Source organism: Pleuronectes platessa, chromosome 4 (assembly GCF_947347685.1).
Source record: "Pleuronectes platessa chromosome 4, fPlePla1.1, whole genome shotgun sequence".
Classification (NCBI taxonomy): Eukaryota; Metazoa; Chordata; class Actinopteri; order Pleuronectiformes; family Pleuronectidae; genus Pleuronectes; species Pleuronectes platessa.
The window spans coordinates 21780502-21807167 of record NC_070629.1 but is presented as its reverse complement, the minus strand read 5'-3'; the positions used below and the strand labels follow the sequence as shown (position 1 = coordinate 21807167).

At 46.2% G+C, this 26666-nt stretch overlaps 1 protein-coding gene across 1 annotated transcript in view; it reads left to right on the top strand.

The window, feature by feature from the left end:
- Window positions 1-25585, top strand: part of ptch1 (patched 1) — a 48982-nt gene extending 23397 nt beyond the window's left edge. Inside the window, exons 9-24 of the mRNA XM_053421669.1 lie at window positions 199-330; window positions 482-637; window positions 975-1073; window positions 2005-2130; window positions 5014-5132; window positions 5707-6370; window positions 7070-7379; window positions 8915-9057; window positions 12838-13021; window positions 14614-14894; window positions 17129-17266; window positions 17387-17529; window positions 21192-21291; window positions 21580-21930; window positions 22036-22585; window positions 22695-25585. Of these exons, the coding sequence (XP_053277644.1) occupies window positions 199-330; window positions 482-637; window positions 975-1073; window positions 2005-2130; window positions 5014-5132; window positions 5707-6370; window positions 7070-7379; window positions 8915-9057; window positions 12838-13021; window positions 14614-14894; window positions 17129-17266; window positions 17387-17529; window positions 21192-21291; window positions 21580-21930; window positions 22036-22584 (3495 nt within the window). The 3' untranslated portion in view covers window position 22585; window positions 22695-25585. The remainder of the gene's footprint in view (window positions 1-198; window positions 331-481; window positions 638-974; window positions 1074-2004; window positions 2131-5013; window positions 5133-5706; window positions 6371-7069; window positions 7380-8914; window positions 9058-12837; window positions 13022-14613; window positions 14895-17128; window positions 17267-17386; window positions 17530-21191; window positions 21292-21579; window positions 21931-22035; window positions 22586-22694) is intronic.
- The last annotated feature ends 1081 nt before the right edge of the window (window positions 25586-26666 follow it).

Sequence of the window (26666 nt, the reverse complement as noted above, 5' to 3'; positions counted from 1 at the left end):
AACATCTTTAATATTTAAGACTGGGAATCCGGAATTTGAGCTTTCACCCGAGCTGCTGCTGAGTAAAGGCGCTCTCAAGACAAATTTACATTCTTGTAGGATGTATTTTAACTATTTATAATGAACGTGTTCATCTTTGTCCTTTTATTGCATTCCAAAGGTTTTTTAATCCCTGTTTCTGTTTGTCTCGGTCTCCAGGCGGTGCTGCAGAGTGTGGCAGCAAATTCGTCTCAGAAGGTCTTGTCCTTCACCTCAACCACTCTGGAAGATATTCTCAAGTCCTTCTCTGACATTAGTGTCATCCGCGTGGCCAGTGGATACCTGCTGATGGTGAGACTGGAGAAAAATGTTGTTCTGCTTATCTCCGTTATATCTGAGAAATGCAAGTCATCAAATGAAAGATGGAAGGAAGGTGCTTTATACATGATCTAAACACACATGTTGATTAACAAACAATTCTACATTTGCTGTTGGTGTTCAGCTGGCCTATGCGTGTCTGACCATGCTGCGGTGGGACTGTGCCAAGTCTCAGGGCGCCGTGGGGCTGGCGGGCGTCCTGCTGGTGACACTGTCGGTGGCAGCGGGCCTCGGCCTCTGCTCTCTCCTCGGCATCTCCTTCAATGCTGCGACCACGCAGGTAAAGCACAAGCACGCCACTGGACAGGGAGTTCGCCTAAATCAAGACCGACTGATGATTCACAGTGAAATAATAATTCTGAATTCCTTTTATTTGTATAGAACTTTTCAAAGTGTTTTACAAGTGCAAATACAAGGGAGTAGAAATTAAAACCAGCAAAGTTGTTTTCCCAGTTGAGAACACATTTTTCCGATGACTAAGACATCACATGAACGCACAAATTCACAGGATCTGCATATTTTTTCAGTGGTGATTAATGGTGTTATAATCCAAAAACAAAGTTACTCTTTGCGGCGTGCTCATGCAGTTTGTGTGTGTTTGTGCGTGTGCGCTACAGGTGCTGCCCTTCTTGGCTCTGGGAGTAGGAGTGGACGACGTCTTCCTCCTCGCTCACGCCTTCAGTGAGACCGGGCAGAACAAGAGGATCCCGTTCGAGGTGAGACAAACACCCACACACACTCGCCCCCTCCTACTCATCATGTTCCTGCCCCTCTGCTATCTTATCTCCTCCATAGAGGAATGTGTGAAAACCTGTCTGTGCCTGTGATGTAGCATCAAACAACTCACAGGCGCCCCACACACACACAAAAATGTATCTAATCCCCTGAAATTATTCCTTTTTCTGAAAACGGAACAGCAACCATTCCAGTTAATCAAGTATTTTTGGATTTTCGATGAGTTAAACGCAACTAATTAAAATGACACAATAACGCAAATAAAGTGCAACCGTGTGAGTGTGTGTGTGTTTTGTGCGGGGTTAACATTTCATCTCCAGAGGGGGAAAACACAGGCATGTATTTGCTTGTTTTTGTTTTCCCCAGCTTCCCTCCCCCTTCCTGCCCTCGTCTCCCTCATCCCCCCAGCTTCCTTTGTGTGGCTGAGATGAAAACTAAACAGAGCTGAACCTGATCTCTCCTGTCTGACGCACACTCGCACACACACACTAAGATGCACACCCCTGCAAACACTGCCTGTGTGGTCCTGCACGTCCTAAATCTTCATACAGTCACCGCCAAACCTCTCAGGGGTGTGTGCACACTTATCGCTACAATTTATCGTCAGAAATAGATAAAACGACTTGTTCAGCCACTATTAATTCACCAAAATTGATTTATTTCCAAAGGCGGCAGGTCATTTTACTGTCTCTTCCTTTCCTCCCCTCTTCACACTCTTGTAGACAGGCGCAGGAAGATAATCCAAGTCCTTCAGGGCGTCAAGAAACATTGCAATCACTGTCAGTCATATCAGTATTATGATAATTGGACATAATGTTAAGTGCTACATGTTTTGCCCTCGGCGTAACTCTGATCAAAAGAGCAGAGTTTCTTGGATTTGCTTTCATGTGTCTCCCTCTGTGTCTCCTGCAGGACCGTACGGGGGAGTGTCTGAAGAGGACCGGGGCCAGCGTGGCCCTCACCTCCATCAGTAACGTCACAGCATTCTTCATGGCAGCCCTCATCCCCATCCCGGCGCTCCGAGCCTTTTCTCTGCAGGTATATGCCCGGTAGTCAGCGACCATGTGTGTTTGTGTGTGTTTGAAGTGTGTGTACATGTATGTGTGAGTGGGTTCAGCTGTGTGGGGCCTCTCTTCCTCATACTAATAGTCCTGTTCCAGTCCTCATTGGCTCCAGATTTCTCCAGACCGTAGTTTTATTGATTTCATTCATCAAACTGTAAGTGTGCGTTTGTGTGTGTGTGTGCATGTGTGTGTGGGGAGGAGTGTGTGCTTTGTTAAATCCCTCCAGCCCTCTCCCTCCCTCTCCGTTTTTTGGAGGCTGTTTAGTGGTGGGCCCGGTGTCTGTCCAGATTGTGGCTGAGGTCCATGTAACTGAATCCCTCTGAGTGTGTGTGTGTGTGTGTGTGTGTGTGTGTGTGTGTGTGTGTGTGCGCGCGCGCGCGCTTCCATATCCTCACTCACATATGTATGTGTGAGTTTGGAGAGTTGTAGTATCTGTGTGGGAGGTTTGAAAAGCAATGGTCAAACTTGTGTTTGTGCGTTTGTGTGTGTGTGTGCTTGCGTTTGTGTGTGTATGTGTGTGTGTGTGTGTGAAGGTGGGGGGGATCCAGAGGGTAGCTTTGACTTTGCTCACATCTGTCAGTAATTTTAGACGTCACCAGAACAGTGAAAACTGGGACAGAGTGAGACGTCTGTCAGTCTGACACAATGCCTCCAACATTAACCCATTTGATGCATTCAAACGCTCACTCTGTCCCACTGACTCACACTCTACAGAGTTTTACACATCAACATAAAGGATAAACGCTGGATGAGCAATTAGCGTGGTGATTGGGTCTGTGTTGGATTTATATGGTTGGGTTTAGGCCAATTGGGATATGTCTGTAGATTCTTTACTCAGGGAAGGGGTTGCCATTACATTGAAGGGAGGTATGGAAATAAATACTTATTAATACTTTAAATTCTTTGCTGTTGCGTAAGTGATTGATTGTACTTTAAGTACTGTATATACTTTGGTAGATGTGCAAAATGATATCACTCTATCCTCTCACACACACACACACACAGGCACACATACAGCGTGGCAAGATGACGCCTCACTGAGTACAATATTAGCATGTGTGGATAGATGGCTTTAGTACCGCAAGTCTGTCAAACATGATCCATTTACCCCATGGGTCTAATCCACGCAGCCTGGTTTTTCACACACACACACACACACACACACATGCACAACACACACGCATAGCATGCATACTTTGCACTTGTGGTTTTGTGACTGATGGAGGGAGGGCAGACTCGCGGTGAGGTAGAAGATCATGCTGATACCCATCTTTTATTATGGAACACACACACACACAGACACACACATACACACAAACACACACACACATCAACCAGCGTTGTTCATCTGTCAGCCTTGTATCAACGCTGAGATGTGTGTTAGTGTGTGTGTGTGTGTCTCTTTATCACCATTAAAAACTTCCTGTTGTCGACTCTCTCTCTCTCTCTCTCTCTCTCTCTCTCTCTCCCTACCTCCCTCTCTCTCTGACTCCTGCCTCAGTCATGTCCCTCGTTTTCTTCGTTCCATCAGCAAAAGAAAAAAAAGGAATCTTGTCCAGATAACAACACGAAAAACACACACAGGAACACACACATTCATGCGTGGAGGACAGATGTGATGATAAATCTCCTGCTCTGGGGTCAGCTTGCGGTCGCTCTGTGTGTGTGTGTGTGTGTGTGTGTGTGTGTGTGAGTGAGTGGAGTCATACTGTATCTGTCTGGACGTTAGTGGGCCAATTGAGAATTAATTGTTCTCCTCTACTTACAAAGCTTTTTTCCAACTTGACCTCTTTTCTCTCACATTATTTCTCTTGTTGACTGAATAGCGAGCTGTGGAATGAGGGAGGGCGAGGATGTGTGTGTGAGTGTGTGTGTCTGGTTGGTGTTTAGGTGTGGTTTAAGTAGGAGACTGTACCGTTTTTTGTAAAGCTGGCAGCAGATACTTTTTTTCTGTGTGTGTGTGTGTGTGTACGTAAGGGGTGTGTGTTGTCTGTACAGCCACAACGCCTGCTCATCACCTCAGGCCCCGCGGGCCTCTGGCTCCTTGGGTGGTCTGGCACGTATGTGTGTGTGTCTGTGAATGAATGTGTGTGTGTGTGTGTGTGTGTGTGTGTAGTGGTCTGGCAACCACGCAAGATCCAGATTGTACTCTGGGAAGAGCCCCAACCTAACCCCAACCCCCATCCCCTGCTCCACTGCACCACCTTCAAATACTTAACCACAACACTGTACTGGCTTCTATTACACACACACACACACACACACACACACACACACACACACACACACACACACACACACACACACACACACACACACATACACACACATACACACACATACACACACATACACACACACACACACACACACGCACACACATACACACACAGATGCCTTGCTTTTCCCTACTCACTCCGTTTTTGCCTCGAAAGGAATTGAAAATGTGTTGAAAGGCATTTTTTCCTTGAAGCCAGTTTATTCAGATTGTGTTGTTTTAAGGTACTTTTAAGGGTTTTCCAGTGTTCACGTTAAAGGACAACAACGTTTACATTGACGGAGATGCAGCAACATTAGTGGAGAAATGCTTTTCAGTGCATTACATTCGATTTTTACCCCATGATTTGAGGTTTTGTGTAGAAAAACATATGTGTTTAATTCTAATATAGCCACCTTTTTAAAGCCCCACCTTCTTTAGACTTTGTCCCACCAGACTTTTCTCCAGATCGTGTCACCTACTCTGTCTCCTCCATTATTTTCCCATCATATAAAGACGCCTACATCAACAGCCCAATCCCTCTCTTTGCTATTAGCAGGTTTTTCCATCAAACTGATTTCCCTTCTGTTTCTCTCGCAGGCTGCAGTGGTTGTGGTGTTTAACTTTGCCATGGTGCTGCTCATCTTTCCCGCCATCCTCAGCATGGACCTCTACCGTCGAGAGGAGCGACGCTTCGACATCTTCTGCTGCTTCTACAGGTGTGCACACACACCAACACGTCTTCTTCTTTTCATTCCTAATGAAAGTGATTGCGTTCTCTGCTCATTCATTCACCCGTCTCATGTTTTTCTTCTGATCTCTGATCTAACATCGGATAACACGGTTATCTGTGCGATATATTCACCTTAATCCGTCTCAGTCAAACCCTAATTACTGCTTAAGTTGTCTGTTTCTGTCTGGCTGCTCTGAAACGAACTTGTCTGTCTATCTGTCACAGTCTTTATTAAACTCCACCAGTCTGCCTGCCAGTCCGGGCTTGCTCACTGGCACGGCGGCTGTACAGATGTGCACACACACTATTAAATTCCCTTGTCGGGTCTCTGCTCTATATTTCATGCTGCTGGCAGAGAGAAGAAGAGTCACAATAACAGAGATTTAAAAGAAAAACAAATTTAACCTCTTTAAACTTCTCGAGAATACTATAAGATTGAGAGTTCTGAAGAATTTCACAAAATCTGCCGACCTATGTTCTTTATGTCCCGCCTGTTTAGTCTCCCTATAAGTTCTGACAGTCCCCGCTCTGACACTTCTCCCCTGTCTTTATCTCTGCAGCCCAGGGGCCAATCGTGTGATCCAGATCGAGCCTCAGGCGTACCTGGATGGGGCGGACGGGAGTCGCTACAGCCCTCCCCCGTCCTATCGCACCCCACCTCCCACATATCGCACTCCTCCCCCGAGCTACAGTAGCCCTCCTCCCTCCTACAGCAGCCATGGCTTTGCCCAGCAGACTGAAATCACCATGCAGTCCACAGTGCAGCTCAGGACAGAGTATGACCCCCGAACTCAGGTCTTCTACACCACAGCCGAGCCCACTTCCCAGATCTCCGTTCAGCCCATCAATACGGCTCAGACCCGGAGCAACCCAAGTGACTATTACTGCAGCAACGCCAACGCCAACAGGAGCAGCGGCAGCAATCTCAACAACAACAATAGCGGGAGCCGGAGCAATGGTGGGTCCAGAGGTCCCGCCACCTTTCCCCACCACCACCCCGCCCCTCCTCCTGCAGCCCCGACAGCTAGCTCGCTCCCTCAGTGCGATGCGGCCCCGTCGGCGGGTCAGAGCCCGGAGAACAACAGCTCCACACGGAACCTGCTGTCCCAGTTTGGAGAAGCCTCGCTGGGCCTGCGCTGCCTGGAGCCTCGCTGCTCCCGCTGGACCCTGGCTTCTTTTGCTGAGAAGCACTATGCCCCGTTTCTCCTGCAGCCCACCACCAAGGTGAGTCCAGTGTCCGTGTGTGTGAGTAGAAGAGAGACATGGAGAACGAGCTTCTGTGTGAGTGGGTTCGTGCTGACTCACTGTGGTGATAATGTGAACAGGAGGGTTTGTCAGCAGAGCAGGAGTAAATCTCTGCTTGAAGTTGTGGTCATGTCCTATCTGAGTCACACACACACACACACACACACACACACACTCTGACCTCATTTTAGTGGGTGGCCAGTCCTCTCAAGGTCTTCCAGAACTGAAGTCATGTGGTGGCCTGTGCTTGACTTTATTAAAAAACCTTGGTTCTTTTCATCTCCCTGTCATATGTTTCTCCATTTATCCAAATTGCTTCCTGCACTCCTCTGATGCCTTAATCCAATACTCCCCATTACTGTGAATGAGTTAAGGAAAACATTTTCTTTTTACAGCCTGGGTCTTATTTTCTTATTTTTTTGGGGGGGGGGGCTGATATCATGGTGATGACGTGAGGCAACAAACAGAAGTGGTTATCAGACAGTTTATAAACAAATAGACAGTTTAAATGACTTGCGTTTAATATTTCAAAGGTGCACCTCCTTCGTTTGGCCAGGTTTTTTGAGAAATTCCTCCAGTGCTCAAAGAGAGAATGCATCCATGTCTTTGCGTGGTCTAAAGTTCGAAAGATGCCCTGCCATCATCGATCAATCCTCACTCTCATCCCTCTTTCTCCAGGTGGTGGTGATCGTGCTCTTTCTCTGCCTGCTGGTCGTCAGCTTGTACGGGACCACCCAGGTGAAGGACGGCCTGGAGCTGACGGACATCGTGCCCAGGGAGACCAGCGAGTACGACTTCATCGGCGCCCAGTTCAAGTTCTTCTCCTTCTACAACATGTACGTGGTGACGCAGCGGGCCGAGTACGCCAAGATCCAGCCGCTGATGCACCAGCTCCACCGGAGGTTCCTCACCGTCCGCTACGTGCTGAAGGAGGACAACGGGCAGCTGCCGCGCATGTGGCTTCACTACTTCAGGGACTGGCTGCAAGGTGAAATTCTACTTGATGTATGATGAGCAAGCACAGATTTAAAATTGGACTTGATCACAAAACCCATTGTCTGTTATCGACGATAAAGTGAGTCAGATGCAGCCACAGGATTCAGACACTGTGTTAGATCATTTGAATGTTTCCCAGATTCTGACGTCAGAGGTGCTTTTGTTATTAATTCCTCGTTCGGTGCCGCTATTCAGGATCGTTCAGGCATGGAAATAATTTACTTTAACTTATCCTCGTGAAAAAGTTTTGAGATCATAATTTCCTTCAGTGTTTTGACATGAATCTGCAAGAAACAAGATGTTGGGCAGTGGTTCAGAAGTAGGTGGGATTGCAAAATGGACACTGACAGTAGCTGATTAAAATCACTTGTGTCTTCCATGAGAGGGCTTGATGGAGGAGGACAGGGTGGGAGGCCATGTTTTTATACTTAGGCTTTGGCAATATGGAGTGTGCGAGGGCCTTTGGCAGCGGAGATGGTTGCAGTTGATGCTGGGATTGCACGCTGGCACTGAAATACACCAGATACTACTGTTTGTGCTGGCTACTTTCAACAAGGAGGCCATGTTTGTCCATGTGTTAGTTTGCAGGATTACACAAAAACTACCAAACTATTTCCAATGAAATGTTGTGAAGTGGTGCGGCCTGACCTAAGGATGAATCAATAAAATTTTGAAGTGGATCTGAATTGGAATTTTTTGGCAAGATAAGGTGTTAGCCCCGGTAGTGGGATGTGCTCTCTGAGGTGTTAAATATTTTTTTCGCATATCAACTAACCCAACTTTTAATTTAAAGGGGTCTGACATTACATTTGCATGATGACATGATTCACTTTGGGATAGGTTCCTTGTTCTATACCCAGCACTGACGCTGCCTGAGAATTGTGACGACTCCACTTACTTACTGACGTGCCGCTAACGATCGAGCAGATTGTGTGTGTGTGTGGGGGGGGGGGGGGGGGGGGGGGCTGTGCGTGCCTGCTGGGAACCACACAGAGCGTGTGTGGGTGAGCGACAGAGGTAGAGAAGGAACTGTGTCTGATATTGCTCTTTGCAATGGTGGGACAAATTGGAGCCAGACAGGCCAAGCAAGAGACTCATAACAACATCTCCCACAGACGGACCACAGCGTGGGCCTTGGGGGAAAGTCGAGAGAAGAGTGTGGGGGGGGGGGGGCTGATTCACATATGGATTAGAGAGCAGTATAGAAGAAGGAGACATGTGTTACTCATATATTCCCTAACGATTGCTTCGAATCAAAGGCAGCCTATTTTAGGCGGTTGAAGACCGGTTTGTTGGTGGAGAATTGAACTGCGTTATCATATTCATCAATCAGGAATACCACAGGGTCGGTGTGAGTCTGCTGCTGTGTTGTGTTGGGTTCTCTTGCACTGTGCTGGGTTTCTATGTGTTTTGTTTTTGTTTTGACCTTTTATGAGGGTGTTGCAGAGGATATATGGACGGAGAGTGAAACCTTTTTTTTTTAAACATCCACATCTCACCGATCTGTCTGGTTGTGGTTTCGTGCAGGTCTTCAGCAGGCGTTTGACAAGGACTGGGAGGCCGGCCGCATCACCCTCAACAGCTACAAGAACGCCTCTGACGATGGCGTCCTGGCGTACAAGCTCTTGGTGCAGACGGGACGCAGAGAGAAGCCCATCAACTTCAACCTGGTACGTTCACGCCCATATCAGTTTGTCCCATGTGAATCAATGTCAAGATATGTGAAAGTGGACATGCACCATGGACGTCTGAGGGTAGAATTCAGCGAGTCTGAAACAGTGATGGGAAATATAGGATACATTGTCTGTGTAGCAGCTTCCTATTCTTTCAATTCTTTGATTACCATGGGATTTCTAAGGTACTGGCCCCTGCTACCAAATTCCTGGTATTGTGACACCCAGTTTATCTGTTTTGTTATGTGTGATCGGGGCCAAACGAGCCAGCTCCAGCTTAAAAAACTCTCTCTTTGTATTCCACTTCTTAGTCCTTCTTTCTCTCTATGTCTGTCTGTCTTCATCTTCTCTCGGTGATGTCTTTACCGAGCCCAGGAATTTAAAGCTCTCACCGGGGCTGCAGTCGGCCTCTGAAAAACCTATTAACTCTTCATTGAAACCATTTATCCTCTGTGCGTGTGATGTGCATGTGTGCGGGGGCCTTGCAGTGGCTCTCTCTCTTTTAGCGTCAAACCTCTAAGTCTGACACTTTGTGAAGTTGGGAGGTTGAAATAAATAGAGACACAGCAGAGATATTCCTATAGGCCCCAATGGGTTCATAAATAATAAGCTCAGATTCTGCAGCCCCGTGGGAACCAATAATTAAAATCGTTGTGAAATTATTTCAAAATATTGCAACATATTCACATTTTTTGTTGCATATTTTGGATAAAGGTAGATTCATTGATGTAAGCCCTGTCTCCAGTGTTGCATTGAGACTGTGTTTGACATCCAACAATGACACAAGCCACCAGGTGATGGAAGCTCTGAAAGGAATTTAGTGGAAGATAAAATCAGGTCTCTTCCATGTTCAGCGAAAGATGCAAAAAAATTTATAATGTCAAAAAGCGAAGTGGAAATGTGAGAAAAACAAATCATTTATCCATATACAGCTGAGGAAAGGAGCTGATATGATGTTGTTTTTAGTTTGGTACCACCACCGAAAAAAGCCACATACATGAATGCATGGCTGCATTCTCTGGCAGGAAACAGCGAAAACAGAAGATAAGGAGCTGGAGAAGTATGAAAATAAAGTTCTTGGATTGGATTTCTACACAAAACACAAGATAAACCACGTTCCATTCAACAATGAGATTATTTTCCACAAAGATAATGAACTTTAACAGAGCTCCACTGGGTCCTGCGTTTAATGATATTCATCATGTGTTGTTGTGTGTTGCGTTTGCATGTCGTCTTATTCATTGAGCTCCATTGCAGTAGCACACAGACTCTTCCAATCCCTTTCCACTGGCCTAACAGGAAGCAGAGTTAGACCTGGTGTGCGGCCCTGTGACATCACTTCCTGTGCATGTGAGGGAAGTGTATATGCCGTGAGGCGTGGGGGCCGCCAGCAGAGCTGCCTGGGCTTCCCGTGACAGCTTGAAGACATACAGTTGTTGCGTATCCTGCTGTTAAATTCAATCCAGATCCTCTGGAATCCAGCTCTCTCTCGTGCTATCACTCCTGCTCTCTCTCTCTCTCTCTCTCTCTCTCTCTCTCTCTGTCTCTTCCTCCCTCCCTCGCCCTCCCTACGTGCTCCACTGCTGTGTCCTCTTTGAATGAGGGGAGCTCAAACACGTGGTTCCTTTTGAGGAAGCTCCTTGTGTGCATGTGCATGTTTTGAGTGTGCGTTCGGCCTTTTGTCGGTTGTGTGTGCACTTACAGCAGTAGCTGTTTTGCTTTGTGCCTCGAAATGAGTCCCAGATCTTTTCCAGCCCTGGCAAATTGCAAAGCTAGATGTTTTATTATGATATGCCACTCCACGGATCCATGCAGAGGTGTTTTGCCTTTTGATCTGTCGCTGCTGACATTTCTCCCTGTGCCCGGTGACCATTCGTTCCTTATGGCCCAGGCCTGGGTCTCATGTGGAAGCTGGTTCTCCTTGTTAGTGCGAGCATGTGTGCGTGGGTATGTGTGCTTTGGAAATAAGGCAACAGAGAGATAAACACTCCGAGTGAACGCAGGGAAAGGAGGAGGTGGAAAGTTTGTAAAGTTCTAAGGAGGACCGCACTGACACTATCAAGGGCTCTTTTCTTCTCAGGTTTCAGGTCGGTCTGTGGCGCCTGGCATTCTGGGTACCCGTAGGGGTCAGGAGAAGCAAGTGTGAGCAACATTTGTACAGATGTTGTGTTATTTTTATAGCTCTACTCCATTTGCCGGGTGGCATTTCCTTCAGTGTTAACAACCAGGTTAACTGCACACAGACGTGCTCAGGGACTCCAGCCAATTTTTTTATTGTTACGCTAACTCAAGCAATTTTTTCCCCCTGCCCCCCACCCTTCCTCGTCGAAACCCCCACCCCTACTCCTTCCTTCATCTACCTAGCCCCATGAGTCCAGCTTCACCCCCAAAACTCTCCCTGCCTCCGTGAAGAAGGGATTTATGGTTCCTGGAAGGGAGAGTGACAGAGCGGTGTGCTGTAATGGTTTTACCTCTCGGGAGGTAGCGATGCTAAGCTACGCTCCTCTGCCTCCACACGGGAGGTTGGAAGTAACAGCCCCGAGCAGGAGAAGCCATTCTTAGTCTACACAGGGGCCACAGCCATCACAGCAAATGACTGAAACAGAGCTCAGGAACAATCTGCACATAGACAGACACATGGGTTGACAGGGAAAACAGCTTTGACAAAGTAACGTCATACTTTGGGTGTCTAAAGTTTACAGCCATGCATCTATGTAGCTAGGCATGTATTTACAGCTAGCAAAGATGGTTGTGTTGTGTGTGTGTAGCATGAATTCTGGATTGTTGACAGTCCGAGGAGGTCTGGGACGCAGGATGTATACAAACGCATCCTGGGCCACATTGAAGGATAATAAACAATTTTTTTTTTTTTGAATTATCATATTTTCCATAGACTTCCACATTTTATATATATATTTTGATTATACTACTTCAAATTCATTGTCAGATTGGCTTAAAACATTGCAAACAGCAGTGACAACCTTTTTGTGAAGAGCCACATTCTAATGCCGGGTATGAACTGACGTACTTCGAAATGCCTAATCGGGATCAGTTCACCCAAAAATAATGTTAATACCAGGAAGGAGCAGAGAGCTTGCGTCACATAACAAATATTAATATATTACCCTGTTCAGAACTTGGTAACACATTCGACTGCGGCAGCTGCAACTCCTCTGTCAGAAATATATTCACAGTGGTCAAGACATTGGGCCTGAGGTTGGCCGGCCAATATCTACTGTATGTAAAGGGAGAAGCTGATCCTGCATTTTCCATGTTTTAATGTGGCATGATCATTCTGGGAAGCCGCGATGAGAAGTACGGGAAATTTCCTAAAAAGAAACCAGTGTTTGACTTGTTGATTTTTCTTTGGTTGGAAAGAGAGAGGGACTAATATTTGACTCTTATTTTGAAAGCTGCTCCGTTCTCTTGCACTGATGCGTGTGTATAAATAAAGCACGTCTGTGGTCAGCTCACCTGTAGAATGTTTTGGTTCAACATGTCTTATTTCTATAATAGCTTTTCGTGTCCAATGTACACTTGACGCCCGCGTTATGATTTCATATGCTCGCTCCACCTCGTTCTTTGACCTCAGCTGCACTTTTTCCAGTCACTAACTGTTTCATTTACGAAAAGGTCAACGGCCTAAACTCCATCCAGGGGTGTGTGTCTGAAAGTTGTGTTTTGAGAAAATACAACAGAGCAGCAACACAACTGTGTACTTCAATTATTACATTAACATCATGAATTCATCCCCTCTCTCCTCTATTCTTTTCGTAGTTGACTCGTCATAGGCTTGTGGACGCAGATGGGATCATCAACCCCGGGGCTTTCTACATCTATCTGACCGCCTGGGTCAGCAACGACCCCGTGGCGTACGCCGCCTCGCAGGCCAACATCCGCCCACACCCTCCAGAGTGGCCCCACGACCGCACCGACTCCATGCCCGAGACACGCCTCAGCAGTAAGTTCACGAGATATGGTACATCTGCAAACAGGTTGCATTAAGAGTGTAAAGGAAGTGTTTGTCTTTCACACAAGTAAGGAAATTAGGCTTTGAATTTGAAATGCTGCAGTTTAAACCTGCTACGTGTCGCAGCTCAAACAAATTGCATTTACTAGGTTCTGTCTGAAACTTTAAGCTGAGCTCCTTGTCTGCCTATTAGCTTTCAGACAGGGTGGTAGACTCTACCGTAGCACTCCGTTGTGTGTGTGCGCCTGTGTGTGTGTGTGCGTGTGTGTGTGTGTGTGTGTGTGTGTGAGCTCAGGTTGCAGGGTCGACGACCAAGACGTGGCTCAATGTGGTTCTTCTAATGGTGCCTGTGGTGACTGCTATAATCCTGGCTACCATGGGGCCCTAGTATTACACAGACACACACACAGACACAGGGATACACACACAAACATTATTAAATCCCAGTGACCCCAAACACTACACACACCCTGTTCTAATTTCCCTACCACACACACGGTCTGTAATTCACATTAAAAAAAGTACATTCATGTTGTTGTTTGATTCCAGCCTGTGATTTGGTACAAGTCAGGAAGTGCTCCACGGGGGAGGAAAATGATTGGATAACAAGGAGAGGGACCGGGTTTTGGTGGGAGGTACAATTGGATAACAAGCAGGAAGTCCTTTACAGGGGAGGTAGGGGGGTGGGGGTATGATTGGATAAGCAGCGTGAAGTGCTGGGCTGTATGGGAGCTCCCCGAAGCGGATTGGTGTTGGCCCAAAGCCAACGTGTGTCCCTAAAATGTATAGTTGAGACGAGAACCGGCCAAGCCATGTTAGCAAGTTCTCCAGTCTGACCCTGTCGGCACTGCGAAAATACACACACGCGGTCGCACATCAGCACCAGACGGCACCAAAACGTGTATTTCTATAACGAAACAGGATAGTTAGTAGAGCGATAGATAGATGCAGAGTTTCCGAGCATGCAGCAATGTGTTATTACAAAATCTGAACGAATACACTATTTTGTCCGCGCCAAGGATGACCTCATCGCTGCATGACTGTCAGGTACGTGTGGTTATGCATCCATGTTATGCTTTATGTGGCCGTGCTATGTTTAGGGTGTGGTAATGGCGGCGGTTCTGACATTGTAATTACGGTGAATCAACGTTAGCCCTGACACGCTGCTGTGTCTGGAACTGATAGGCCCTCATTAGCCAAGCTGGCCCACAGACCGGCTGGGGTTGGAGTCAATGGAGCTCTGTTTCACACCGTTCCGCCCACCCCCGCCACACACACACACACACACTCTCACACACACTCACACACGCACACTTGCCCACAGATGTAGCTACTCTTGGAGCGTGGTTGGATTTGGGGGGGGAAACCTTGATATTGGTGGTTTGGCTCAAGAGAACAAATTATTTCTGCAGATTCCTAATGTCTTTCAATCCGAACAGACAAATATTATCTGCAGATTTCATTGTTGCCATTGATTCGTTGTCTTATCCTCTTCTTAATGTTTATCAGTAATACATTTTTCTTGATCAAAATGTCATCATCTTGCAAGGTTGACCTTTCCTTTCACTTTTCTTTCCATCCAGTCCCGGCTGCCGAGCCCATCGAATACGCACAGTTTCCCTTCTACCTCAACGGGCTCCGCGAGACGCCGCAGTTTGTGGAGGCCATCAAGAGCGTGCGAGCCATTTGCAGCAACTACAGCCGACAGGGCCTGCCCTCCTACCCCAATGGCTACCCCTTCCTGTTCTGGGAACAGTACATTAGTCTGCGCCACTGGCTCCTGCTGTCCATCAGCGTCGTGCTTGCCTGCACCTTTCTGGTCTGCGCGCTCTTCCTGCTCAACCCGTGGACCGCCGGCATCATCGTGAGTGTGAAAGCAGAAACAATATTATACAGCACAAGGCAAGAAATCAGGCATGGAACCATAGACCGCAGCAGACGTTGAGAAAGATTTACATTTAGCTGCTTATTTGATTATCTACTAGTTTGATAGACCAGGCCTAAATACATGCAGAGCATTCACATTTCACCAGCTTGGTAGCTAGTGACCTGATTCTCCTTCCAGGGATGACTTGTGCTTTTAATGTTTATCCGCGACTGCTGTTGTTTGTCGTCTTCTTATTCTTCTGTTATATTTCCAGTGGTCTGTGATAGTTCTGGATTTCAAACTGCTAAGGAGAAAAAAAACTCAACGTGTTTTTCTTTCATGATTTTTTATGTGTGGTCCTGAAGGCATCTCTAGGCGAGTCAGAAAGGATACAGGGCTGCTGTGTTATTGTAGCCCCAGTCAACAGTGTTTATCTTGTGCTGTTTTGTTAGGGCCAGTGTGTTTAGTCTAGTCCAACACTCCCAGACACCGATTCTGAAATAAATGGTAAAAGGACACAAAGTTGCTCGAGCAACTTGCTCCCACTCTAAACCTATAAAAGTTTGATTTTATTTCCATCCTCCACACTTCTCCTCTGCCCGGTCTTTTCGCAAGTTTCCAAGGAAACACATAAACACAGATTCACATACACAGGCACACACACTTAAAGCAGACACACAGACGTGTAAACACTTGCACACATGCAATATGAACATGTAAACACACAGGTACATAATTCACATAGAAACACATACACAGAGCCCTCTGGTTTTTCTCTCTGGTGGGTTGTATTTTACGACAGGCAGTGGCCAGGCCACCTGAGCCCTTAAACGGAGGAGGAGGGGTGGGCCTCATGTTCATCCTTCAGGCTTTACTAGCAAGATCAAAAGGCAAGTTATGGAGAGGCGTCAAGTTTAACCATTTGGTCTGTCCGGGACCAGACCACCGCCAGCCCTGCAACGTCAAACCCTCAACCCTAAGCCCCCTCAAACCCTCTTAGCTATTTGCCTTGAAATCCATCTCACCCACACGGACACAGAGTCCTTGTTTAAACCTTGTATCTCGTGTTTAGATTTATACAGCTTGTTTCTAATCCCCTTGATATTGATTGCTGCTCGCACTTGGCACCAGAATGGATTTAGAAGCATCACTTGGGATCTGGTTTTGCTTTCATCTGTTGTAAAACAACAGATACACAGATGCACACTTTAAAGTTGTGTCAGAGTCGTTCTAAATCTAAAGAGCAGAAAAAGTGAAGTCTAGTTTAATTCCCTGAACATTTCTGGACGTGACCAACACCAAATGTTTTTCTCTGTCAGTGTCCACTTGTCTTCAGATCACCCAAAATGCACTTTAGCAGAGAGTCTAACTGGAGTCAGAGGCTGCTCACAAACACTGCACACAAATACCCCCTCGTGGACAAGCATTGCGGATACTTACATGCATTATTCACCCACACACACACATACATATATAAACACACATACACACACACACACACCGCTCCCTCCCCTGCCCACCTCAACCTTCTTCAAAGGGTTTGGGCCCCATGTAACCTGACACCTGTCAGCTGATAATGGCATTTACTCCCAGCTCCTGTCCTGCTCTACTGAAACCACCACACACACACACATACACACACACACATCCATAAACACACACACATGCAGTTTGTACTTAACACGTCTCTAAGGCAGAATATCCCATCATCCTCTTTTCGTATTGCACTCCATCTGTCTTGTGTACGTTCAGAGTCTACGTCAGCTGTAAATTCAAATGCTGTGAATTACTGTCTGTTTATCACAGAACAATAACACAGAAGATTCTCTCCCACTATGCTGACATGTGTTTCATGTGTTCCAGCCCTGGGAACTGTGGATAGAAGTTGTTATTATTATTATCCACACAGACAAAGAGCAGAGAAACATGTGACATAAAAAAATTGGTGAAAGCCAGTTTATTCTCTCCAAAATTATGTGCTTGTATAGAATGGTTCATGCAGATCCATGTCTTGTGAGATTTATGGGAATTTATCCTCAAAAACATGGTTCAAGCTGAACTACAAGTGCACGGACATGTATTTAAACTTTCTATCCTACTTGTGGCCACGTTCAGCCAGAGTATATCCTATTTTGGTTTTTATCTTGTATTTCATTAAACGATAAGAATCACTTTTCATATCAATTTATCAACCACTTTGACTTTTTTAATGGAAACGCCTCCTTTTTCAGGTGTTGGTGCTGTCCCTCATGACCGTGGAGCTGTTTGGCTTCATGGGGCTGATGGGAATCAAGCTGAGCGCCGTACCGGTGGTGATCCTCATCGCCTCCGTGGGCATCGGAGTGGAGTTCACCGTCCATGTGGCCCTGGTAGGCGCAAACACGCACAGTGACACAAAAAACTAGGAATAAACATGCATCAATCAAAGTTAAGCAAGGGGTCATATTTGAGGTCCTTGATATATGTGTTGGGTATCGTGTGTTCTGTAGGCGTTCCTGACCGCCATAGGGGATCGTCACAGGCGGGCCGTGCTGGCATTGGAGCACATGTTTGCTCCGGTGCTCGACGGAGCCTTTTCTACCTTATTAGGTGTCCTGATGCTTGCAGGCTCCGAGTTCGACTTTATCGTCAGGTGAGCACAGATTGAACCTCGTGAGAAAATGCTGCTTCAATTCTGCCAACACGGGATTGATCTCTCACAGAGGTTATTGTGTGGCGCCTGCGTGGCGTTAGTAGACCGTTGAGACCATGCCTCAACCTGCATGTCACACAGGAATCTACCTGAGACACAAATCATGCATGAAGGCCGCACTCTTCCTCTGTACCCTCCCTCCATCTCTCTCTTGTCTTCCACCCGCATCTCAGTTTCATGCCCCCTCTCTGTAGACCTCCTCCTACCTGTTTTTTGTCCACTTCTTGGGGCTCAATCTCCGAGAAAACTTCATAGACAAGGCCTATATCTTTCCTCACCTTCCTCTCCCCTTGTGTATTCCCCCCCACCTCCCCCTTGATGCCTCTCATGCCTGACATTTTAGGGGAAACCAGGGGAAGGATGGAGAGTTGAAGGTCAGGAGGAGCAGGGAGGAGGAGGGCTTGGGGGGAGTAGACGACGAAGAAGAGCGCAGTGAAAGGGAGTGATAGGGGAGACAGAGCGGGAGGGGGGGGAAGAGAAAGAGAACAGGAAGGTCCCTCTGGCTTTTCTAATCTCCTTCAGCTAGTTTAACTGCCCTCGCTAGACATTTATAAGTATGGGAAGGGGTAACAGGGTGGGGGGGCAGTCGTGGAAAGACAGGAGAAGTGGAAATTAAAGCCGACACACTGTGGGGGCTCTGCCGCGGTGGCTACTTTTGTGTGTAAGACAAGGGCAGAAAGGTAACAACCAGCTGCCGGTCATGGGAGGAAAATTAATGATAGTGTACATTCTGGAGGGTTATGAGAAGTTTCCACTGAGCTCAGCGAATAATTTAAAGTCTCTTATGGTCTTACGTGGCAGCACATGCACACATTGTTGTTGGAGGCTATACTAGGTAGCTATATAATTAGTTTGACCTGCTCCTTTAAGAACAGGGTGCACTGAGGTCCATGTGATTTGCAAGAGCACAAACTGTGTCATGTGCATAGGCCTCTTATATGCACATACACACACACAGACACACACACACACACACACATACACCCCAACGTGCTTCCTGACCTTGTAATCATGAGGGTCAATGATGGTGTGCCTGCCAGTTAGAGCACACACTCGAGAAAGAGAGAGAGAGCGAGAGAAAGAGAGAAAGAGAGACGCATACAAACAGACGCTCATACACACACAAACACAGGGAGGCCTATAGAGCGTCTCTCCTCACCTCCAGTGGTGAGCTCTGGTTTCTGGCTCGGTCCCGGGCCTCCATTTAGAGGTTCTGCTGTTGTCTGAGCAAACAAAGCAGCGCCCCAAGACGGTGCAATAACAACAGGCCCGGCTCGTATTTTTCTGCTTGCGCCGAAAGAAATGTTTCCCTGACTTTCCCCCGTCAGCGCCGTGAATGTTTTCACTCCAAACAGCCTAGCGGGGGCACTCAGCCCGGTATGTGGGCTGCACGCGTGTGCGTAGCTACATGTATGTGTATATTCACGCCCAAAGTTGATGTGGCAATTACCCATCCTGTTGTGAATGGAAATCATAACCCCCATCCTACCCGATTGCATCAGTTCCATTTAAAGACAGTAACAATTCTTCATTCAATTATCTTGACCTATGTTAAATATGTTTGTATGTGTGAACTAACATTATCCAAAATGTTTCCAACAATGGTCAAAGAAATCCCTAATTTTGTTCAGGATAATAGTGCGTTTTATTTTGGTGGACTTTTTCATGCACATCCGCTTTACCTGTGGAAGTGAGCGTTTCTATAACGTCCCGGATAAACAACGTACGACAGAGGAAAAACACACTGCTAGCCAATCAACTGTTTTTCTATTCCTTCCTTGGGCTGTTATTCTTTGACGTTTGCTGCGTAAAACTTTCACACATTACCACAGCCGTGAAGTTGATTTGCATCTGAGTCGTGTCAGGTACATTTCCATTGGCAATGGTTTTGAGGACAACAACTCCCATGACCCCACACAGTGTGTGTGTCTGTCTGAAGCTCTGAACCTCTTCATGAACCTTATGATTTGCTTTAGATTTGTTTATTGTTTTTATTTAGTGAAGAGTTCATTAAAGGATGAATTCTCTTAAAAGAACCCTGGGATTTTTTCATCTTGAGATTCATGTCCGTCCGTCTACACACCCGCTCACAGCATGATGTCCTGTTCTCTGGTCACATGAATGTCCCAGCTGCTGTGGCACTGGGCAAGAATAAGTCGAGCTGGTGCTCTCGTTGTTGGTTCCACGTGGGAAGTGAGGCCACCCATGCTGGGCAGACAAGGACTGGTCCTCACCTGTAGATCTGTTCCTCTGTGAAATGTTGTTCTCCCTGCACATGAATTGAGTCGGCGGTCTAGTGTGTCTACACCTCTGGTACCACACATACAAACAGCAGCATTGTGAAGACTCAGGCAAAGGGGTTAGTGGTTCATTAGCACATCCCTGAAAACCTGAGAGCTTCCACTGGAGAGCCATGTCAGGAGGAAAGCCTCTCCATTAAGGGAGGAAGCTGGAGTGGAGCGTGAGGGAGGTTGGGATGGAGGGGTGGGTTTCGGAGTGGGGAGAATGGGGGGTCTTACCTGATACATTGGAGATTTAATTAGACAGAGGGGATTGTGGAGTGGCCGGGAATTTCACAGGGGCTTAGCTTAGAAAGAAGGGAGAGAAAAGTGAGGTGGAGGAGAGAGAGAGGAAAAAGAAATAGAAGAGAGAGGGAGAGAAAGAGAGAGAGAGAGAGAGAGAGAGAGAGAGAGAGAGAGAGAGAGGCCGGGGAGGGGGTGGCACTCTGAGGGTCCCCTTCTCTTTTTTCCCTCGACTAAATTGTTTAAATTCTATACCCTTCACTTCATTTGTTTGCTTCTCTCCCTCGCTCTTTTTTAGAGCCCGAGAGTAGAGAGTAGCGAGGGAGGCCCCTGTCCTCTTGCACGACCCCCCAACCCCACCCTCTCCCCTCACCCCCCGTCCCACCTTTATTTTTTTTTAAACCCTCATTTACCCCTTCCACCCCCTCCCCTGACATTCCTCACTGCTTTGTTTTCTCCATGTTTGCTTATACACCACACACCCAAGAGAGAGTACCCTCGGTCCCAATAACCTGCCCTTCTCTCCCCCCCCCCCCCCCCCCCCCTTTTCCTCCTGCGCCTTTGAATTAACAAGCTCCGGCTAATTATGGTTCCCCTTTTCTTTTCTCTCTTCGGCTTCTTTACGACTAACCCTCTTTAAGCGGGACTTAGAAACATGCAAGGTACATCTCTGTGTGTGTGTGTGTGTGTGTGTGTGTGTGTGTGTGTGTGTGTGTGTGTGTGTGTGTGTGTGTGTGTGTGTGTGTGTGTGTGTGTGTGTGTGTGTGTGTGTGTGTGTGTGTGTTTGTGTGTGTCTGTGTGTGTGTGTGTTTAAGGAGTGGCCTTGCGTCTTTGTTGAATTATTATTTCGGGCATGTGTGTTATGGTTGGTCTTACACATGTCTCTCCACGTCTAAAGCCCTGTGGTTTGCGCAGGTATTTTTTTTTGTTAACTTGCTTGGTTTGTTTTTCTTCTTGTGTTTTTCTGTGCTGCTCTGAGCGACTCTTGTTTTGCTTGCGGTGTGTTTGGTGCCGACATGTTACATTTAGTTAAATTAGTCCCCGCATTGATCTGTTTTTGATATGCATGTTTTATTGCAGGTATTTCTTTGCCGTGTTGGCCATTCTCACAGTTCTGGGAGTGCTGAATGGTCTCGTACTTCTCCCAGTGTTACTGTCATACTTCGGCCCCTATCCAGAGGTAAGAGCTCAAAAAATTATAATTGAAAGAAAATGTAATTGTGTGTTTGACTGGATAAATGCACCGACTCACAATATCCAGCTGAATTCTCACATGGACTCACAAAGACGTTCTCTGGAGTCTTTACTAGTGGACAGGAAAAACTCCAGAGAATGTCCGGAGCGACTGACTGGCACAATGGCATTCTCACATGCAGCCCCTCCAGATGATTCCAGGAGATTATCCGGAGTTCACTGCATGTTTGAAAACATCTCAAGTCTCTTCACCTTCTCCTTTGTCGCCTCTCAGGTCACACCTGTGGATGGTCGTAGCCGGTTACCGACCCCGTCCCCAGAGGCCCCACCTCACGTGGTCCACTTCTCAGTCCGACCTCACAACACAACCACAGCCACCATCTCCGGTGCAGCCTCAGACTCTTCCGACTCGGAGTACAGCTCCAACACCACGGTGTCCGGCATCAGCCAGGAGGTGCAGAACTACAACCTGCCCTCGCGCAGAGGGGCAACCCGAGCGGAGGAGCAGCAGTACCACCTCCAGACCAGCAGAGGCAGAGCAGTCAGGCCAGAGGAGGACAGGAGAGCAGGATCAGGGCACAGGCGCTCAGCCAGACAGCCCGACCCTGCAGCCTATGTGACTTCGGTAAGGAAATATCCTGTATTGTGCTGCTTGTTTAATGCTCTGACTGCAGATATGCTCTTGTTTCTCACATTATGGAACTAAACGTCTCATTGTGTCCCTCTTCAGTCTGTCTCCTCTCAGGGTTGTGATTCTGGGCCCCAGCCAGGAGCCACTCGGCGCAACAGCAGCAGGAACCCCAAGAGCCAGCTGCACTGGCAGGTCCCGCCCCCAGCCCGCCCGCGCATGGACGCTTTTGAAACTCCTACTGAGGCTGGGGGCCATTATGGCTCAAACAGCCATAGAGAACACTCAGCAGGCCACAGAGCCCGCTCTTCCCACAACCCACAACCTAACCACCACCTCCCACACCACCACCCCAACTCTACCCCATATTGCCAACCCATCACTACGGTAACAGCGTCGGCCTCCGTCACCGTTGCCGTTCACCCGGCCCCCTTGTCCAACCAGGGCCCCTCCACTTCCTCTTACCCAGGGTACACTGCAACGGACAGTTACTGCCCCTCAGGGCCAGAGGCGCCAGAGGCTGCTTTCCAGGACCCACACGTGCCCCTGGACACCCAGACAGGGTCCAGGGGAGACACGGTGGAGGCCATGGAGCTCCAAGATCTGGAGTTTGAGGCAGCTGAGAGCAACCAGGGCAGACGGGCGAGCTGAGGTGACTTTTCATCTGCTTCAGTAGATCCATAGAGTATTTAGTACAATGGTCATTTTAGAAAAACCTGCTTTAAAATAAACTGACACTCTAACATACTTTTTATTTTCAGTTGTGGGGAACGGACGTACAACGGCCAAAGATGGACTCCTCTCTATTACTAAGCAGCTGACCTGGCCTGGCACAGCCCGGCTCACCAGCCCCAACCCCCCCGGCCTTAAAAAGCGAGAAGACTCGCCAGTGTTGCCGTCATGGTCATGGTGCTCATTCTTACTGTAACCCAGTGGACTTCTGTCTTAGATATTAGATTCTATCAATATTTAAAAGATGTATACATATGTAAATATGAACAAAAAGTAGCTATAATTTTAGGAGCCGTACAACTCCTCATGGTAACAGACTGGGGCTGCCATTTTATATGGTGTGTGTGTGTGTGTGTGTGTGTGTGTGTGTGTGTGTGTGTGTGTGTGTGTGTGTGTGTGTGTGTGTGTGTGTGTGTGTGTGTGTGTGTGTGTGTGTGTGTGTGTGTGTGTGTGTGTGTGTGTGTGTGAGTGTGTGTGAGTTTGTGTGTGCGTGACTTAGTGAGTGAGTGAGAGAAAGAAAGAGAGAGAGAGAGATCGATTTCTGATTACTGTTCACTCATCTGTGGATCTGTGCCATTAGGAAGCTTCATCCAGACAAATGTACCTGCCAGCACGCAACGTTGCTGCTCAAAATATTTTTTTAAATGATATACATTTATAACTCTATGCAAATGTCTTTTTAAACAAAACAAGTGATCTTTCTACTTAAATGTGTGTGTGTGTGTGTGTGTGTGTGTGTGTTTGCGTATACATGTGTTTTTGTATTTGTGTGAATGTGTGTGTTCGTATACGTGTTTGTGTTTGTGTGTGTGTGTGAGTGTGTAGTGTTCTATGATGTGAAACAGCCCCATTATTTTCTGCCTTCTACATCAGATTCATCCTCAGAACAGTCTAACAGTTAAACTCATTTAAAACATGAGGGAAATTGTTAGTCATCAAACAGGGCCATGGTATATATATATATATATATATATATATGTATATTTGTGTGTGTGTTTGTGTGTCTTTTGTGTGTTCATTATTGTATAAAGGTACGCATCTTAAACTATTAATTTTTTTATCACAAACTTGTGGTAGTTATGAAACAATTACTGTTTAACTTGACACGCTATGCGTGCTATTTAAGATGAGCAGATATGAAGAATTTTGTTTTGTTTTGTTTTTTGGTTATGGCCTCTGCATTGGAACCTGTTTCTGCTCTCAGCTTTGTATCAGTGTTCGGCTGCTCTCTGGTTTAATTTTTTACTGTAAAGGTTGTTTTGTTTAACCCTAGCAGGCTCAATACAGGTTCTGTCATTTAAACTGACACACAAATATCAAACCCACCTCAGAAACTCGCGGTGCCATTACAGGGACATTCACGTTACTGATTTTCTTCTGGAACAGGGTCAACAACAGGGGGCGCTAACTCTGCTCCCTTAGTGACTGTGTCTAACGGATAAGCTAAAGTTCAAACTGTATACTGTACGACCACGTTCAACTTCGCACTCGATTACGTTCAAGCATCATTCTCACCAATATCTCACCTCAAGTTACTTTTTGTTTCTGTTCAACCAATAAGCTAGCCCCTGCAGCCTGCTCAGGGCTAAGCCCTATATGGCCTGACAGTGTATCTAATGTGTGTCTTAGTTTATATGTGTGTAAACATTCATGTTTGTGTGTATGAGTTTATCCTCTTAATCTGTCCCAGTTCTCCTTTAGTGACAGTAAAGATAACTGGCCCCAATTTGGCCTCAGCGTCCTCTCTGACCTCAGCTCATAAAAATCCACAACATAACGCCGTGACACTAATTGGGACCCCTCACCCCTTCCTCCAAATGCCAAATGGCACAGCCCATAGCCTCAGGGGGGAGAGTTTACACCACCAGCACCTCGCTTCACTTGCAATGGCCAGTTTCTATCTGTATGTGCGTCTATGTCAGCATGCAAATGTGTGACCCCCCCCCCCCCCCCCGACCCCCTGTTTCCAGACTTGTAGGTCCCTCAATCACTGCCTCAGTTTGCCTCTCACTTCCTGTTGAACACATGTAGCTCTTCCCTGAAGTCTTAGCAGTTTTACACTCTCTGTCCACCGTGTTACGTCAGCTGCTTGCATGAAATAGGTTGTTCTGTATTTTGTTTTTTTGTTTTTTGTTTTCTCCCGATGTCACATTGGCAGTAGCGGAGAGAATCATCGCTGGCAACTATTTTATTCATTTTTTAATGTTCTTGTTTTCAACGTTGAATTGCGATATTTATATTTTTGTAATATAAAACATGTTTTTGTTCTTTTCTTTCGTCAATGTTGTGATGCCAGTGGATAAAAAATGCAGGGATTTTTATGTCTATTGAAAAAAAAACACTATTACAGTTTATTCTGTATAAAGTGATCTGTATAAAGTGCTTACTAATGTTAAATAGGAAAAAAAGAGTATATAACATTTTACACTACAGGTCTCATCATAGCTCTTAGAGGATTTTAAAAGGAAAAAAAAATCAGTGGTTCTTCCAGACTACCATTTTGGTCTTGGTTGGCGTGGATGTATGCTGTTTTCAGTTACAAAGATAAATGTATGCCATATAATTTATTTATATGAAAATTTATTTTTGTAGTGTACATAGTAGTTGTCAAGGTATTTGACAGAAGTATATTTTTAAAGAGTTTATATGTAATGATATACCATAACAGAAAAGGTGCACACTTTCATTGCTAACTGTCTTTTGAGACAACATCAACACCTCCCCCTTCAGTATTATGTTCCAGTCCTTGGAGAGAGACAGCTGTTTCTATGGGTTCGTCAAAGGCTAGCCATGAAAGTAGAAAATTGTACTAGCTCTCTAAATATTAATGTTCAAACACTGATAGAATTCTAACAAATAAAAATATTATAACTTATTTGTCTCTTTGTTCATAACTTTAATAAATGGAAACTTAAAAAGATGCTTTGGTCTGACTGTGAATTGATTGTTTCAACATGTTTTTGTTCTTTAAATGTGCAGCTGGACACTATAATAAATACTACTTATAGTTTGCTTTCCTATAGATGATATATAGTCAAACACACTGAGCACACACGGTCAGATATGAATTCATATATTTCTTGCAGTGACAAGAAGGCGCCTGTGCTAACTACTGCAACACAGCCCATAGCTTAGCTTTCAAAAACTGGAAATTTGGGAAACATCATAAAACGTAGTCAGGCTAGGTTTATAGGACACTCTAAGGCTCACTTATCAACATGTAGTATCTTGTGTAAAATAATAATAATAATAAGATGAAGACTATATGAATTTAAAAAAACAATTCATTATCACACATTAGAATATAAAAAAAAAACATAATAATCAATTGCACTCTTGTGTTATAGGGTCACAAACTGTACTATAGCTTTACCACTCACTCTTAAGGGAAAATATGTTTTTATTATTTTTCATTATGAATTTTTGCATTCAACAGAAGTGTTAATTTGAGAGTTGAAGAAGTGCTGATGACAGATTTAGTTGCCTGAGCGCCCGGTCAGCAGTGTCCCCCTGTTTCCAGTCTCTGTGCAACACTAAACTAACCAGCTGCTGGAGGGAACTTTCTAATGATCTCAGTTAACGCTTAAAAAAAGCAAATACACATAATACCCAAATACCCAAAATGTTACACAATCATTTTAAAAACTCCAACTCACACTTTTCATCCTTATCTCTGATGAAAATAAATTCCCCCCCCCCCCCCCTCGTGCAAGTCAAAACATTTCTGGTATTCTCTATGAAGAATAGCAACAGGTAAACCCTCCCTCCCCTTCCCTCCCCCTCCCTCCCGCCGTGTCCCGCGGTGTAAAACTCTTGACATCTGGTCTGGAACCCGGCCGCCGTCCTCCCCGACAGCCCACCCAGCTCCACCCCTGCAACCCCACCTCCTCTCCCTGTTCCGTATGATTTTGATTGACAGCTTTATAGACTGCAAGGAAATTGGTTGTAGTTACAATACAGCTGGCCTGTTCGCTGTAATGAAAAAGGGCATGTGGCCTTGA